Source organism: Mustela nivalis (assembly GCF_964662115.1).
Source record: "Mustela nivalis genome assembly, chromosome: 12".
Classification (NCBI taxonomy): Eukaryota; Metazoa; Chordata; class Mammalia; order Carnivora; family Mustelidae; genus Mustela; species Mustela nivalis.
In genome coordinates this window covers 17,137,573-17,153,867 of record NC_139031.1, presented here as the reverse complement: position 1 = coordinate 17,153,867, position 16,295 = coordinate 17,137,573, and the positions used below count along the sequence as shown (strand labels likewise).

The window sequence follows — 16,295 nt, the reverse complement described above, 5'->3', positions numbered from 1 at the left end:
GAAAAGTAATGTTTTTTTAAAATCTCTCAGTAGAAAGAAGTTAACAATTAGCAAACTTGCCAACCAGCTCTAGTTCAAACTCATATTAATAATTAACATGCCCAGAGTGTGGAAATCCAGAGAGCTGGGAACTCAAAGAGAAAAATCACAAGGATGGCAGCAGGTGTAGCACTGAGAATTCTAAAATGTGACTCTAGCCTTAATTTTTCCATCTTTGGGCAGAAAAAAAAAAAGAGAGAGAAACAAGCCCCCACCATATCATTCGTTTTTGTTTAGCTGCCAACATAGGTTAGTTTTACTTTCAGTTTGAAGTTGATGCCAACTGAAGCAGAGAGGCCTGGTTTTGCTATATATACTTATAAAGCAAGGAACTTTATAAAGAAGGGAGTGGAATCCTCTGTTTAGAATAGCCTCGTGCCTACTAGCCTAACTGCAAACAAACTGTGTTCGTGGTGAAAGATCTGATGTTCATCTAGACATACGCCTAAGGACGCAAGGAGAGAGGAGAGACCTTCTGGGAGAAATTTCCATATTAGTGTCACCCTTGGGCTGAGGGCATGCTGGTACATCTGAGTAGAGGTGACGTCGACAAAGCTCTTGGTACTGTTTTGACCAAAGCTCCTATGTTTGATTTAATTATTGCCTCCTTTGACCTTTGTTTTTTCTTTTTTTTTCTTTTATTTTTGTAAGATTTTATTTATTTATTTGACAGAGAGACTGCAGGAGAGGGAACAGAAGCAGAGGGGATGGAAGAGGGAGAAGCAGGCTTCCCTCTGAGCAGGGAGCCCCATGCAGGGCTCGATTCTGGAATTATGACCCGAGCCGAAAGCAGACACTTAATGCCTGAACCACCCAGGCACCCCTGATTTTTCTTTTTCTAAAGGACTTTTTTTTTTTTTAAAGATTTTATTTACTTGTCAGAGAGAGAGCGCGCACGCACAAGCAGGGGGAGCGGCAGCAGAGAGAGAAGCAGGCTGCCCCCTGAGCAAGGAGCCAAGGATCCCAGGACCCTAGGATCATGACCTGAGCTGAAAGCAGATACTTCACTGACTGACCCACCCAGGCATCTGATAGTTCTCTGTTTTTTGTGATTAGATTGTTTTCTCTAAAGCATCAAATTTTTTAAAAATCAACTCAATTAGCAAAGTATAGAAAAAGCAGTTTATACCAAGGACTTTATAAAAAGCGTAAAACCAGGTATTTGTTTTGTGGTCTATTTTTAACATGGTAATTAAAGTTTTTTCTAATTATAGGGGAAAAAAGATACTCATTATGAAACATTCAGAAAATAGAAGTGCAAAAACAAGCACCCACTACCCAACGATAACTACCAGTAACATTTTATCCAGATATTTTTATGTGCATATATTCAAAATAGAGAAATATATATAGCATGTATATGTGTATATAACTATAAATATATATTTTTAATTGATTCTTGCATTATATCATAGCTACCCTTCTGGACCAGTGAATATAAGCTTACAGTTAATAATGTTAGCATATTCCCCCGCATGGGTGGTTGTGTCCCGAGTAACTGAACCAGTCCCTAATGATGGACCTTTTCATTGTCCAAAATGAAGACTGAGCGACACCTAGTGGAGTCCAATGCCCATCCACTAACATGACGAAAAGGAAGAGCAAACTCATTTCTGAAGATGTGAAGACCTTGAACTAGTGCAGAGAGATTGTTTCTCTACCGTCACAACCTGTGAACTTACAAGAGTCTGAAAGGGCAACATCCAAGTATCAAGGGACCCTCTAACCTTTGTTTGAGTACAAAATTTAAAAAGTTCATCTTACACTGTCAAGAACCTAGAACAATATTTTAACATCTAACCTAGTCTTAGTAAGAAATAAATTTTACATCATGACCCAGTACAGAGCTGCATAGAGACTTGTCACTGAAACAAACATGTCAAGACAGGGCACTTTCCCTTGTTCCATGCAGTTCACTCTGGTGTTTTCTGTTTCGTTTTGTTTTAATGCTGATTGTGATCCACAAGAGTTGTCTTTCCATCCTGCATCTTGAAAAGATTGGAAAGGAGATGGTATACCTCAATGTTTGAGGGTTCCTGGGTGCCTTTGTTGGTTAAGCGTCTGCCTGTGGCTCAGGTCATGATCTCAAGGTCCTGGGATCAAGTCCTGAGTTGGTCTCCCACTCAAGGGGGAGTCTGCTTGTCCCTCTCCCTCTGCCTCCGCAACCCTGTGCTTGTGCACACACATGCTCTCTCTCTCAAATAAATAAATGAAAATCTTGGTGTGTGTGGGGGGGAACTACTTCAGTGTTTAAAAAGCATGAGATGTATGCATAAGATCAGTATTATCAATGCAGTCTTGAACTCATTTTCTATCTTACTCTTTTTCTTGTTCCATCATTAGAAACACTGACCCCTTCTCTACATGGAATAAATGATACCAGACAGTGGTAGTTCATCGGTTCCTTAGACAAAGTGTTAGGGATGGGCTACCTGTGTTCAGAGCTAGTTAAGCATGACCTCACTGCTTGTTAATGAGTACTTAAGCAGCTGGCAAGCTACATCCTTGTCTCTTAGTTAAGGACTGTCTGTAACTAGGTATACTTTTGAGAACACCACTAAATTCTCCTAAAAGGCCAGGAGGATCCAGCCGACAGGAATTTTGCTCCAGTGACAACGCAGTGCTCTGCTGCAGTTGTGTCAATAGCAACGTGTTTTGAAGACAGTTATCAATGTGGTAATTCTAGTAGATAGCAAATTTAATTAAAGGAGCTCAGGGTCAGTAGGTGCTAATGACCTCTCTCCTCTCTTTATATGATTTATGTAAAAACACTAAGAATGCCAGTCCTGAAGTGAAATTTTAACATAAGGACCCCTGGGATAGTGTTTTGTCTCTAGTCTTAACATGTTCCCAGTTCTACAGTAAAATCCCTCTGGAGACTCCTTATTCACAAAAGAAAACTTTAGCATAATTTCAGTTTTCTTTTTTAAGGGTGATCTCTTTTCTTTTTTTTATGTTATTTTTTTAAGAGAGGGAGAGAGGAGGGAGGGGGCAGAGGGGCAGAGAGAGAGAAAATCTTAAGTGGGGTTCACGGCCAGGATCGAGCCCAACTCGATTTTACAATCCTGAGATTCTTTTTTTTTTTTTTTTTAATATTTTATTTTTCATTGGACAGACAGAGATCACAAGTAGGCAGAGAGAGGAGGAAGCAGGCTCCCCGCTGAGCAGAGAGCCCGATGTGGGGCTCAATCCCAGGACCCTGGGATCATGACCTGAGCTGAAAGCAGAGGCTTTAACCCACTGAGCCACCCAGGTGCCCCCAATCCTGAGATTCTAAGCCGAGCAGAAATCAAGAGTCAGACGTCTAACCAACTGAGCCACCCAGGCACCCCTAATTTCAACCAACTGCACCACCCAGGCGTCAGGCACCCCTAATTTCAATTTTATTTGTAACTTATAAAAAAGTACCCATTTTCTTGCTGTTTGATAAGCTCTGCCATCTGATGAAGCATTGCTTCCCCTGGAGCATGGAAGGTAGTCAGGCCTAGACTGTATAGATTCTAGAGACTTACAGGTAGGAAACATCCTCCCAAACTCTCTAGTGTAGGAGGTGAGCGCTAGAGGCTAACATGCTTGATTTGGTTGATTTTTTATTTTTATGACAAACCATATTTAACTCCTGATAGAATTATAGTACAATGGGAAGAAGAGTGTACTTAATAGAGAAACACTGGAATCTAATTGTGGCTCTACCACTTTCTTGCTACCAAAAGTTGGGCCAGGGGCGCCTGGGTGGGTTAGTGGGTTAAAGCCTCTGCCTTCGGCTCAGGTCATGATCTCAGGTTCTGGGATCAAGTCCCGCATCGGGCTCTCTGCTCAGCAGGGAGTCTGCTTCTCCCCCTCTCTCTGCCTTCCTCTCTGCCTACTTGTGATCTCTGTCAAATAAATAAACAAAATCTTTAAAAAAAAAAAAAAAGTTGGACCAGACTGTTTTCTCTCTCACACATTGATTCCTAATTTGTAAAATGGCAGTATTTTTTTAAAAGATTTTATTTATATATTTGATAGAAAGAGACACAGAGAAGGAACATAAGCAGGCAGAGTGGGAGAGGGACTGAGCAGGGAGCCCGATGCAGGGCTTGATCCCAGGACCCTGGTATCATGACCTGAGCTGAAGGCAGCGCTTAATGACTGAGCCACCCAGGTGGTAGTATTAACCTAATCGGCTAACTCCCTAGTTATTGAGACTATTATATGAGATAATGATGTGAAAAGGGCCTATAAAGCATAAGTAACAGCCCTAACTATACCACATCACGGCTAATTTAGTAATTTTAAGTCACAATTAGGAATATTCCCGTCATGTTAGACCACACAAATTGAAGCCATAAGGTAGTGCTGTCATTACGAACTTTCTTGGAACAGCTGTGTAAGAAAGGACACATATTACTGTACTTACAGCTCTTATTCAAGAGGCAAAGAGTAATTTCATCTCCAGAAATCAGCAGCCAGAGTCAAGTTCAAGAAATGGATAAGTAGATATTTTTCGGTGCCTGCCCTAGTTTCAGCCATCTTTTCTTGTCAACTGCGCCTGAGCCTGCAAGTCTTCCATTCTGATCCATGATTCTAGGGAGATCCAAATTAACCAGTAGCTTATGGCAGAGGAGGTCACACCTAGATTTTAGAACTCAGTCTCATAGCACTGTTTTGCATTACATGCTTTCCTTGCCAGTAATAACTAGTATTTATGATAATAAATGTCAACAATTATTTAATATGTGGGATCCAAAGAATAGCCCAGGAGGTAAATAGAACAAATATTACTTGCCTGGTTTTTCCACTTCGTATCGTGCATATATCATGGATTTTTCTTTAATTGTGGTAAAACACATAAAGTTTACTATCTTTGCCATTTGTAAGTGTACAACTCAATAGTGTGAAGTGCATCACATTGTTGTGAAACATCTCCAGAACTTTGTCATCTTGCAAACCTGACCCTCTATACCCATGAAATAACTCCCCACCTCCCCTCCCCACAGCCACTGGTAACCACCATTCTGCTTTGTTTCCCTGAACTGACTACTTGAGATAATTCATGTAAGCGGCGTTAGGCAGGATTTGTCTTTTGGGGATGGGTTTATTTCAAGTAGCGTAATATCCTCAAGGTTCATCCATGTCATAGCCTGTGACAGATCGCCTTCCTTTTTAAGGCTGAATAATAGTAGTCTGTATGTATGAACTGCTTTCTGTTCACTTGTTCATTTGTTGATGGGTATTGGGGTTGCTTCCACCTCTCCACTGTTGTGAATGATGCTGCTAGGAACAAGGGTGCACAAATATCTTCTCAAGATCCTGCTTTCAGTTCTCTGGGATATAGACACAGAAGTGGGGTTGCCGGTGCATATCATGCTTTCACTGTTAATTTTTTGAGGAACCTCCCTGCTGTTTTCCATAGCGGTGGCACTCTTCTGTCCATTTTCCATGTACCATTTTGCCCCTGACCATGCCTGTTTGCCTGGTTGTCCAGCTAGGAAACCGAGGGTAATTGGCAGAGAGGGATCAGATTCAGACCTTGAGGTTGCAGGCAGACCCCTGGACCCCTTGGGCTGGTGTGAAGACCCACTGTGTGATGAGGGGAAATAGAGATTTCTTTTGGGTGGGGGGTGCAAAGCGTGCAGACCAAAGTCCTTCCCTGGGGGAGGCTGCCAGACTAATGGTTGTCACCCCGCTCTGCATTTCCGGACAGCCGCCCGGGAGCGGGAGCAAGGGCTGGCGAGGCCAAGGAGGCCGAAGGCGCTTCGCAGGTGGAGGCCGGCAAGCGCCTGGAGGAACTTCGCCGTCGCCGCGGGGAAACCGAGAGCGAGGAGTTCGAGAAGCTCAAACAGAAGCAGCAAGAAGCAGCCCAGGAGCTGGAGGAGCTGAAGAAAAAGCGGGAGGAGCGAAGGAAGGTCCTAGAGGAGGAAGAGCAGAAGCGGAAGCAGGAGGAAGCAGAGAGAAAAGTCAGAGAGGAGGTAAGGAGGGCACAGCCTGCCTGCCCTGGGCCCCCAGTCCATGTCTGGTGACCCTTCGAGCCCAGGGAATAATTTTTTTCGTGGTGGAATGCTCTTGCTCTTTTGAGCATGGACTCTTATAAATATATTTGAAGAATAATAAGGCTAACCATGCACTGGGCACAGTTCTAAAACCTTCATCTGTAGCACTTTATATCCATTTATAACTTTCTGATGTGGGTAGTGTTATTATCCCATTTTTCAGATGAGGAGACTGAGGCACAGAGTGGATTAGTCATTTTCTCATGGTCCCATTTGCCCCATCCCCTATATTGTCTCTCAATAAAGAACAGGAAGCAGAGAAAGATGAAGAAGTCTGCAGAGTAGTTATAAGAACCGGGAGCCACATGATAGTTGTTTTCTGATATTTGAAGAGTTTTGATAGGGAGATTTTTTTTAAATAGCTTTTCTTTTTTTAATGGAAGAGTCAGGAAATGAGGTCATCACAAGCAGGGGCAGTATCTGCTTTGTCCATTACTGTAAACCCAGGAGCCAACACAGTGCCAGGCATGTAGCAGGAGCCCAGGAATGATGAACAGATGAATGTGTTCCATCTTTTAAGACAGAACTAAAAACAACAGATAAAGTTACAAGAAGACAAAGTTTGAACACTGAAAAAGCACTTAACCAACTACAGCTTTACAAGGTGCATTCTTTCCTTTTATCCTGAGGTGTATTATTATCCTCACTTTGTAGACCAAAAGAAAGAGAATCAGATTATTTGAGTGACTTCTGTGAGTCACTTGACTAGTAAGTGATAGAATCAGTACTGGACCTTAATTCTCCAAATCAGTTTAGAGCTGTTCCCTTTGGTCTTAGGAGATAGTGACCTTCCATGATTTGAACTATGCAGAAAGACTTCCGATGGCTTTCTGACGTGGATTCTCTGTGAAAATTGGCTGACCACTGCAGAAAGTTTGGATAAATTATTCCAAGATCTCTTCCAACTCCAGCTCTCATTGAGCCAGTTGCCTTTGGTTGGGAAGTGCTTGGGATGATAGTGCCTTTGAATCAAACATACCTGGGCCAGGATCCTTTGCCATCTGCAAGCTGGGACCTCAGCAATTACTGAACTAAGATCAGCTAAAACTTCTTTTCTTTATCTGTGGAATAATGTCTACTTACAGCACTGATGCCAGGATTAAATAGATCATTGTGTTCATGGTGCCTGGTAGTTAAAATTATTGTTATCATTGTTATTGTTATTTAGAGGAGCAGAGTATCAATGAAGGCAGAAGAGAAACACTGACTCTTAGAATTGGATTGGACCTAGGAGATGATTTGATCTAACCTCCTACCAAACAGTCATTAGTCAGCAGAGCCACAATAACAAATTCCTATAGACTCGGTGGCTTATAAATAACAGAAGTTTATTTCTCACTGTTTTGGAAGTTGGGGAGTTGGAGATCAAGGCCAGCAAATTCTGTGCCTGGTGAGACCCCACTTCCCAGTTCATAGCAGTCTTCCCATCGTATCCTCACTTGGCAGAAGGCAGAAGAGAGCTCTCTGGGTTCTCCTTAATAAGGGCACTAGTGCCATTCATGAAGACTTTACTCTCATGATCTAATCACCTTCCAAAGGCCTCAACTCCTAAAACCATCACTTTGAGAGCTAGGACTTTAATTAGATGAATGGGGGTGGGCACAGACATTCAGCCCATAAGACAGAGAATCATTCTTCCAGATGAACATCCAGTCTCTGTTTAAGGATATATAGTTTGAGAACTACAAAAGACACACACATCTCTCAGTCCATCATTCATAGAGGATGTGTGACTTGATCAGTGCTCTGAATGTTTGGCCTGAGAGAGAAGACGGGGGAGAGTATCGTAGACCAGAAGGAAGGTACAAAGGGGTTACTGAGACACACTGTGAACATCTCTGACTTCTGTGGTGCAGTGTCTACATATTTTCAGGTTTGTCCAACCATCTAAAATAATCTCAGTTGAGGCAGGGATAACCATAAAATTATCTCTTACATAATTTGGTGACTCTAAGAACTTAGATTTATATAACTTTGCACATCAGTTATCTCATTTGCCTTCACAACTTTCACAACTCTCCTAGCAAGGTAGGAGAAGGGACATTTACCTTCCTTTTACATACACAGAAACGGAAGATCAGTGTTAAATGACGTGACCGGATGGTAACGACAACGATCAGCTTCATGCTGAGCACGAGGCCTGGCATTTTACATGGGTTTTCTCATTTAGCCTCATGACAGCTACCATAGCCTCATTTCACGGATGATAAACTGAGGTACATGAGCAGAGAAGTGAAGGGGCCAAGGTCACACAGTTGGGAAGTGGCCACGCTAGAGTGTGAGTCAGGCAGTTGGACTTGCCAGCTCAGGCTTAACCTCTGGCCACTGCCCTTGAGGAAGGGGTGGCATCCAGTCCAGAACCCAGCTCGTTTTCCTCTGGGACTAGTGCTTTCTGCCCTCTGGCCCTCCTACCTTCTGGCTTGAAGCTCATACTGATGTCCTTGTTATGTGTTCTTTCTCCCTCAGGAAGAGAAGAGGAGGCTAAAGGAAGAGATTGAAAGGCGACGGGCAGAAGCTGCCGAGAAACGTCAGAAGATGCCCGAAGACAGCTTATCAGATGACAAGAAGCCATTCAAGTGTTTCACTCCTAAAGGTTCATCTCTCAAGGTATTTCTTATTCCCATGAAGTCTTCTTGTAACACCTCCGTTATAATGTGATGAAAACTGGATTTTAGCCCCTTCCTTACTTAGTCATCATTCAAAGCCTTTGCTTCATTTAGCTTTTTGCTCCTTTCAGCCTTTTCAGAGCTCCTCTTTGTAGCATGTAGGGAGGAGAGAAATAAAGCAGAGAGCTTTTTATCTGTTGTTTGTTAGATGCTTTGGTAAGCATTAAAGTGACATTCGGCGATTATCTCTAGATTTCAGTGACCCATGCCCTCCAGATGCCTCATCCCTTCAAGCTGTTGAAAATGGAAACATTAAAAGTTTATAAAGTGGGCAACTATACTATAAAGGTTTGAGCCACTTTTCATACTAGCCATTCACTTTTTAATTTGTCATTATTAAAAGTAGGGCAGCTGGAAACGGTACTGGTCATTTCTGAAAGCTGTTATCCCGGGAGGAGATGAAATGTAACTTGGGGATCCTTTGCCAGGATGAGTTTGGTCCCGGCACTGCCTTCGAGGAGTCCGCTCCTAACTGATGGAAGAGGAAAGTGCTGGCAAGAGAAGAGAGGATGAGCAGGAGGGGCCCAGTCAAGGACTTGAGGGGAGGGTTGGCATGCAGAGAAAAGAGAACAGAAGCAAGAAAGCACTATCTGTTATTTGTACTAAATGCCAGTATTTTTAAATATGTGGGGGGTTTTTTTGAGAATGAACATTCATTGAGCACCTGGCACAGTGAAGATAGTCAGTGAATATTTGCTGAATGAATAAATAAATGAACGAATCTTCAGAGATTGGAGCTTTTAACACTTTTATTTCTCCCTCATTTTCCATCAAACTAGCGAGGCTACCAAGTGTGGACGATGGGCAAAACCAGTAGAGAATCATAGCCAGGCTCCAGCTGCTTAAATATACGTGTGTGTGTCTGTAATTGTGTATGTGAGGTCATCTCATGTGGCCCACTAAAGTGAACAAAACCCAGTTACTTACATTTTACAGTTACTACCTGTTTCACAGGAAAATCAGCGTGTTTGATCCTTAAGGAGCTCTGCTTAGTCTTTATGATCATCTGGGTCCCAGTCATAGTCTGATGCCTCCCACATAAACTCCTTATACTCGAACCCTCTCTTCTCAAGATCTGCTCCCAGGAGAATCGGAACTAAGCCACAGGGGGATTTTATTGTTTCATATTTTATATTTATAACATACCTAATGGTGGCTGTGTACTATGAAGGAGAGAAGTGCAAAGCAAGGTCTTTGCCCCCAAGGCGTTACCACAGTCAGGGGAATCCCAAGAATAACCAGGTAACCGACTGTAGACGTGCAGGCAGTGACATCTCAGAGCAGAGCACAATGAGTAGAAAGAAGCTTTATGGAGTGGATGAGGTTTATGGTTGGACACTGAAATTTGGATTTCATAGTTTTCCTATGTCCCCAAATATTCTTCTTTGGATTTTTAAGCCGTTTAACAATATAAAACCCATTCTTAGCTTGAGAGCTATGTGAAAACCGTGGCCTGCCTAAGGCCCATAGGCACATGGGCCATAGTTTGCAGATCCTGCTGTAGAAGAAAGAGCAGAAAGGCAGCAGCAACAACAACAAAACAAACAAAGCAAAACACAAAAGCAAAAAACAAAAACCCCACGCGATTCAGGTTATCTCCATGCAGTTACCAGAGTTCTGTTCTCAGCCTGGGTCCTTGTGTTTCTGGCTCATCGATAATCAAAGAAAGCTGTGTTCTCTCTCTCTACCCTTGACATCTCACTCAAGCTAAACTCTCTTTGTACAGGCTTGATAACATGAAGAAAGCCAGAGTCATCTAAGCTTCTAGTTGCTGTTCTTTTCAGGAGAAACTACAGCCCTTCGTTTCCTTCTCCAAATAGCTCCTCTCTACTAAATTATTCAACTTACTTATTTCTCTGGTCTTTCCCTAAGCCAGATTCCTGGCTTCCCATTTCATCCAGCATTCCTGGGAAGCCATTCATCTGTTCCCTCTGCTAGAGAAGCATGTGTGAGCAAATTATTTATGTTAAAAAGAAACAAAAACTGTTTAATTCCTATATAACAGAGACATGCTTTCAGGCACAGGCAGCCTATTGCTTTTTTTCCATAGTATGTGCCTTGAAGAATTTGCTGTGGCTCTGGTTTTGGAGCTCAGTTTCATATTCTATGATTGAATTCCTACAGTTGTTGATACTCTTGGCCCTGCGACTTTTATAAGTGGTCATAAGATTGTAGAATGCCAGTGCGAGGGAAAACATTTGCTATTTGACCTCAAAGTATTATCAACTCATGTATTTTGTTAAGTTCTCATGACTCCTATTCCTTGTCTGGGAAACTCTGAATTTGGTTTCTCACAGTTAAAATTTTGTTAGCAGTGAATGGTTTTTCTTACATAAAACATGCGCAGAGCAAATTTTAAGTGAATTAAATTTAAAATTGGGTTTTTATTATTGTTGTTTTCATATTTCGGTGGTAGAAGGGGTGTAGAGTAGGAGAGAGCCAATTTTCTAAAATGAATAGCATGCGGGCTTTCCCTTCAGTTTTATCGAGACAACACTGCCACCTCTTGGTCTGCGGAAGAACCGATTGTTCTCGTTAAAGTCCTTTTACAGAAATTTGTTTAGTGTATAAATTCAGTACACCTTGTTACATTATCTAGTTGAAGTTAAGGATGTCCCAATAGGAATGCATCAGTAATGGACGGTGAGACCTGACAAAATGTGATGATGAAGTCAAGCTGTGTTTGATGTCATAGGTACAAAAGGAAATGTCAGAGTCGGAGAATCTCTGTCATTTGAATTAATGGGATAGGCAAGGTTAGCAAGCTCATCCCAGAGTTGGAAGGATGCTGGCAGTGCTTCAAAAACCAAGGCTCACCTCTGCCACCCCTTCCTCATGCCTCTCTCCTTCCCCTGTGCGTTTCATTCCTCCATCCCCCCCTGCCCTGCTCCCCAAATCTCCATGCTCTGTCCCAAATGTCCTGTTTACTGTAACTCATGCACTTCTCCCCCCCCCCACTTCCATAAACTCATTGATGAACCTGTGTAAACTAGAAACTAAAAACCTCAGCTCAGAATCCAAACTACTGAAAAACTTCTCTTCTCCACTGACCCCACAGACTCACTTCTCCCAAAGCCATATTTTCTTCTTCTCTTTACTATGGTACCTATCATTGAGTGTGAAGTATTTTATTTGTTTGTTTCTACTAGTCTCCCCTAGTCATTGTGTTCTTCTTAAAGAATGGGACACTGTCTTACACACTGCTGAGTGTTCAACTTTATAGAGTGAGTGCTCAGTATGTAACTTATTGGTTAGTTTAGCTGACTCGCTGTCAGCATTAAAGGATGGATGGATGGATGGATGGATGGATGGATGGATGGATGGATAATATTAAAAATGGCAGCACATTGCATGGTTTTAATGTATTTCACCTTATTCAGCTGGGAACTTTTTCTCCAGAAGTGCAGATCTAAGTTATATTAAAATCAGAAGAAAAATCTTAAGACAATTTGCATCCCATAAACTCAGGGCTACTGATAACACTTTTTTGTATGAAGTTTTATTTTTAATGAGTTTGCATTTATCATTGTGAGAAATCATTGAAAAGAATGAAATGCCCCCACTAACATCTTTAAAGATGTCACTCAACTGATATTAGGAGTGAAGCATTTTTCCAAAAAGTAGGCTTTTTGTTTACTAAAAAGTCCATGAGTCCCAGGACAGTCCAGGCTAGAAAGAACCACTACCATCTCAGAAGACTCTAGGGGACACTCAACCACAGCAGCCTGGAGTGTCTGAAGTCTGGTAGATTCCTTGGCTGCCCTGAACAGGGCAGAAAATGGACCCCTTGGGCAAGTGTGTGCTTTGGCACAGGCAGTCATTTGCAGAGGTTTTAGTATTTGCTGATTTTGGTAGGTGATAAGTGACAGAGGCTATTTCTCCCCTGACATTGGGTATCCAAAAGAGTCAACAGATACTTGCTGACTTACATAGAACATCTGATTCGATTCATACAGTTTTAATGAAATACCATGTTTGATTTAGTAGCTTTAGTTTTAGTAGAAGGAATTGCCTAGCTTTTTTTTTTTTTTTTGAGATTTTATTTATTTGACAGACAGAGATCACAAGTAGGCAGAGAGGCAGGCAGAGGGGAGGTGGAGCAGGCTCCCTGCTGAGCAGGGAGCTCGATCCCAGGACCCTGAGACCATGATCTGAGCCGAAGGCAGAGGCTTTAACCCACTGAGCCACCCAGGCACCCCTGGAATCATAATTTTTAGCAAATGCAAATGGCACTTTATTGCTTTGGTTATAATTACTCAGGGATCCCTGAGATCATGACCTGAGCTGAAAGCAGAGGCTTAACCCACTGAGCCACCCAGGCACCCAGAAGTTCCTAGCTTTAAAGAGAAAAGGGTTTCTATTAAAGACTACCATTTCATATATATCCATCAGTTTTTCTGGGCTTTTTTCTGCCATTCCCACTTGGGCTAATGGGGGTTTCATGGGAGACGTCAGCCTTGAGGAGTCGTGCCCCAGATCTCAGTCTCCTCCCATCCCCGTCTTCCATGTTCAAGGCCAATTAAATTCAGCCGTTGGCTTGACAGCTGTCAGTTAGGAAGCCAGGCTAAGCAGGAGGGGAAGAGTTCACAAGTCCTCGTTATCTTGCTCATTCGATCCTATTGCACACTAAATACATAGTTAAAATGCTGTGGGAAATTACCCATACCAAATACCATGGTATAGCTATACTCATATAAATATGTCATAAAGGGTAACGGCATGTGCTTTTGGAAAAAAATGGTTGTGACCTTGTTTCAGAGGCATTTTTATTCCATTTCTGTCTGGTCTTTAATTTGGCTCCAGAACTTTGTATTTCTCCACACTTTCTCTATTGTCTACCATTGGTCCCCTCCAAATCTCACTCTCAAATACCTCGTAAGTAGTTTTATTATTACTGTTATCCTATCCACTCTCTGGTGCTTTTACTTCCCAAGGCACATGGGCTGAGAAACGTTGTTTATAAGCTGCAAATATTCACTGGGTCTTTCTTTTTTTCAATTCCTAGATAGAAGAGCGAGCGGAATTTTTGAATAAGTCTGTACAAAAAAGGTAAATATGGTTGATTATTCAGTTGAGAATTATCAGCGGTTGTATATATGGAAAGATTCTCTCCTGTATTTTTATGTGTATATGTGTGTGTGTTTATTCACATAACAGTGGCATCAAATCAACTCATCAAGCAGCAGTCGTCTCCAAGATTGACAGCAGACTGGAGCAGTACACCAGTGCAATTGAGGTGAGGTGGCCTTAGTGTCATGGGCAGAGACAGACTGTGTGGGTGGATGACCATAGAGGCCTAGGACAGTAATCAGGTCCAGTAACCACATTACTGTGTTGGAATATTAGTGATGCTTCATTATACTTCAAACTAGTTACAAAAAAGAGCAGTGATAAAGATAAATTATAGAAGATTTTAACTAAATTGTTTTCTACTTTCAGCCGGAATATTCCTTTTTTTTTTTTTTTTTAAGATTTTATTTATTTGTTTGACACAGAGAGAGAGAGATCACCCAGAAGCAGGCAGAGAGAGGGGGGAAGCAGGCTCCCTGCTGAGCAGAGAGCCTAATGCGGGGCTCGATCCCGGGACCCTGAGATCATAACCTGAGCCTAAGGCAGAGGCTTAACCCACTGAACCACCCAGGTGCCCCACAGCCAGAATATTCTTTAATGAAGCTGTTACTCATTTAATGAACGGGCTCCTTGGTACTGAACTATGTTACTTGTATGGGCATAAGTATATCTTCAATATCCTTAATTATTTTTAACCCACTGAGCCACCCAGGCGCCCCTCCTTAATTATTTTTAAAATGTATTTTCCATATGTAGTTTAAACAGTTCCAACTGTGCTTAATCCTTTTTTATCTATAAAAACTTTTATTATCAAATAAAAGTAGTAGTATAAGTTAATATAAAGGCAATAGACTAGGTTTAATCCTCATCAATGTGCTTGAAAGACCATAGTTTTATGCTTCTTTCTGTTCCAACTTTTTTCCAACCCATTCCCACAAAAAGGGGGGTCTACATGATTTGGAAATAGAGTATATTTCCAAGTACCAAAGCACTTGGTACAGGGCCATTGAAGAAGATGTGTTTTTTTTTCTCCTTTTGTAGTTTTAGTCAATGGTTTTACCCTTCCGATGTATATCAGAACACCTGCTATAAAGTAATTGGATCCGTTTGGTTTGATTTTTCTCCCCTCCTTTGTACAGAGTAGAGATACCTGTAAGATAGTTCACAAACAAATGATAAGAGGGAATAAGAAAGAGAGAGGTCTGGATGATTTATCAAATGAATAATCAAGTCCTAGTACTGAAGAGGTGATTTTTCACAAGACTAAGTGTCCAGAAAAATATAAGACAAATTGCAGATAGTTATTTCCTGTGGTTGAATTGATCAGAGCTTTAATAGGATTAGCAAAGCCGAGACTGTGGCTTCAGAACTTACACAGTCCTGGGAGATTTTCTTACGTGCGGCCACTGATGGTACGTACGCCTCACCCTGGTTGGCCACCTTGCCAGCACATGCCACGGGCCACAGAGCAGGACCACCAGAGAAACTGCAGGCTTCTGGGTATGCCCATCGCTGCTGCTGAAAACATACTGTGAATGCACACCTTCCATTTTTACATTGTTCTTCCCTGTTTCTGGTACATTCTCCATACACAGATCTCCATTTTTCAACATGTCCCTGCCTTCGGTCCTTTGTATATGCCCTTCCCTCTACATGGAATGACACTCCTCACATAGCCACTTCCAAACCTTCTGTAGCATCTCTGTTTAAATGTCACTTCTTCAGAGGGGCCGTCTTTGCTGCCTTAAACTGTTATTCCCCTCACGGCTGCCCTCTGGGCGAGCTTTACATACTACATTTCTCTTTCGTAGCACTTTCCACATTGTGAAATAAATACTTGTATAACTAGTTACTGTTGTTCACACAGCAGACTGTCTTGAGCAGCTCTGTATCCCCAGAGCCTAGCACAGTGCCCTGCACACACACAGCCCTTACCTGTTAAGGAAACAACATGAAATACCACCTTCGCTATCAGCGGTGTCCCAGGAGGAGGCATCATTTCATTTTTGGACGACCCTCTGACGTAGGTCCTCTGGTTTATTTGAGGCATATGTGTCATCAGAATGTAGTTTCACAACAGAATTTTTGGAGAAGGTGATTTTTTTTTTTAACTGTCACCACACATTTTAAATGATCATGTTGAAGAAGACAAGCTCACCAGAATCTTATGAACAGACTTCTCAGCACGAACCCTAAAGATAGTTCACACATTTCAGGGAACAAAAACTGCCAAACCTCTGAAGCCAGCGGCCTCGGATCTTCCCGTTCCTGCTGACGGTGTCCGCAACATCAAGAGCATGTGGGAGCGAGGGGATGTGTTTTCATCCCCCGCTGCGGCGGGCGCACCGAATAAGGTCAGTAGACAATTTGGGTCTTTTAATTTGAGAGGCTGGATTTTTTGTTTTCTGTTTTCCTTTTTTTTTTTTTTAAAGACTCACACTGCTTAATTATAAAAAGCAGTGAAGAAGATGTTAATTCTCTCAGAGAC

The 16,295-nt window shown here is 42.1% G+C and overlaps 1 protein-coding gene across 7 annotated transcripts in view; it reads left to right on the top strand.

Moving 5' to 3' along the window:
* CALD1 (caldesmon 1) overlaps positions 1-16,295 on the top strand; it is a 185,720-nt gene that overhangs the window by 158,833 nt on the left and 10,592 nt on the right. For all 7 annotated transcript variants that reach the window (XM_082693298.1, XM_082693297.1, XM_082693295.1 and 4 more), the window contains 5 exons: positions 5,726-5,990; positions 8,538-8,678; positions 13,743-13,786; positions 13,895-13,973; positions 16,024-16,161. In XM_082693298.1, coding sequence (XP_082549424.1) covers positions 5,726-5,990; positions 8,538-8,678; positions 13,743-13,786; positions 13,895-13,973; positions 16,024-16,161 — 667 coding nt within the window. The remainder of the gene's footprint in view (positions 1-5,725; positions 5,991-8,537; positions 8,679-13,742; positions 13,787-13,894; positions 13,974-16,023; positions 16,162-16,295) is intronic.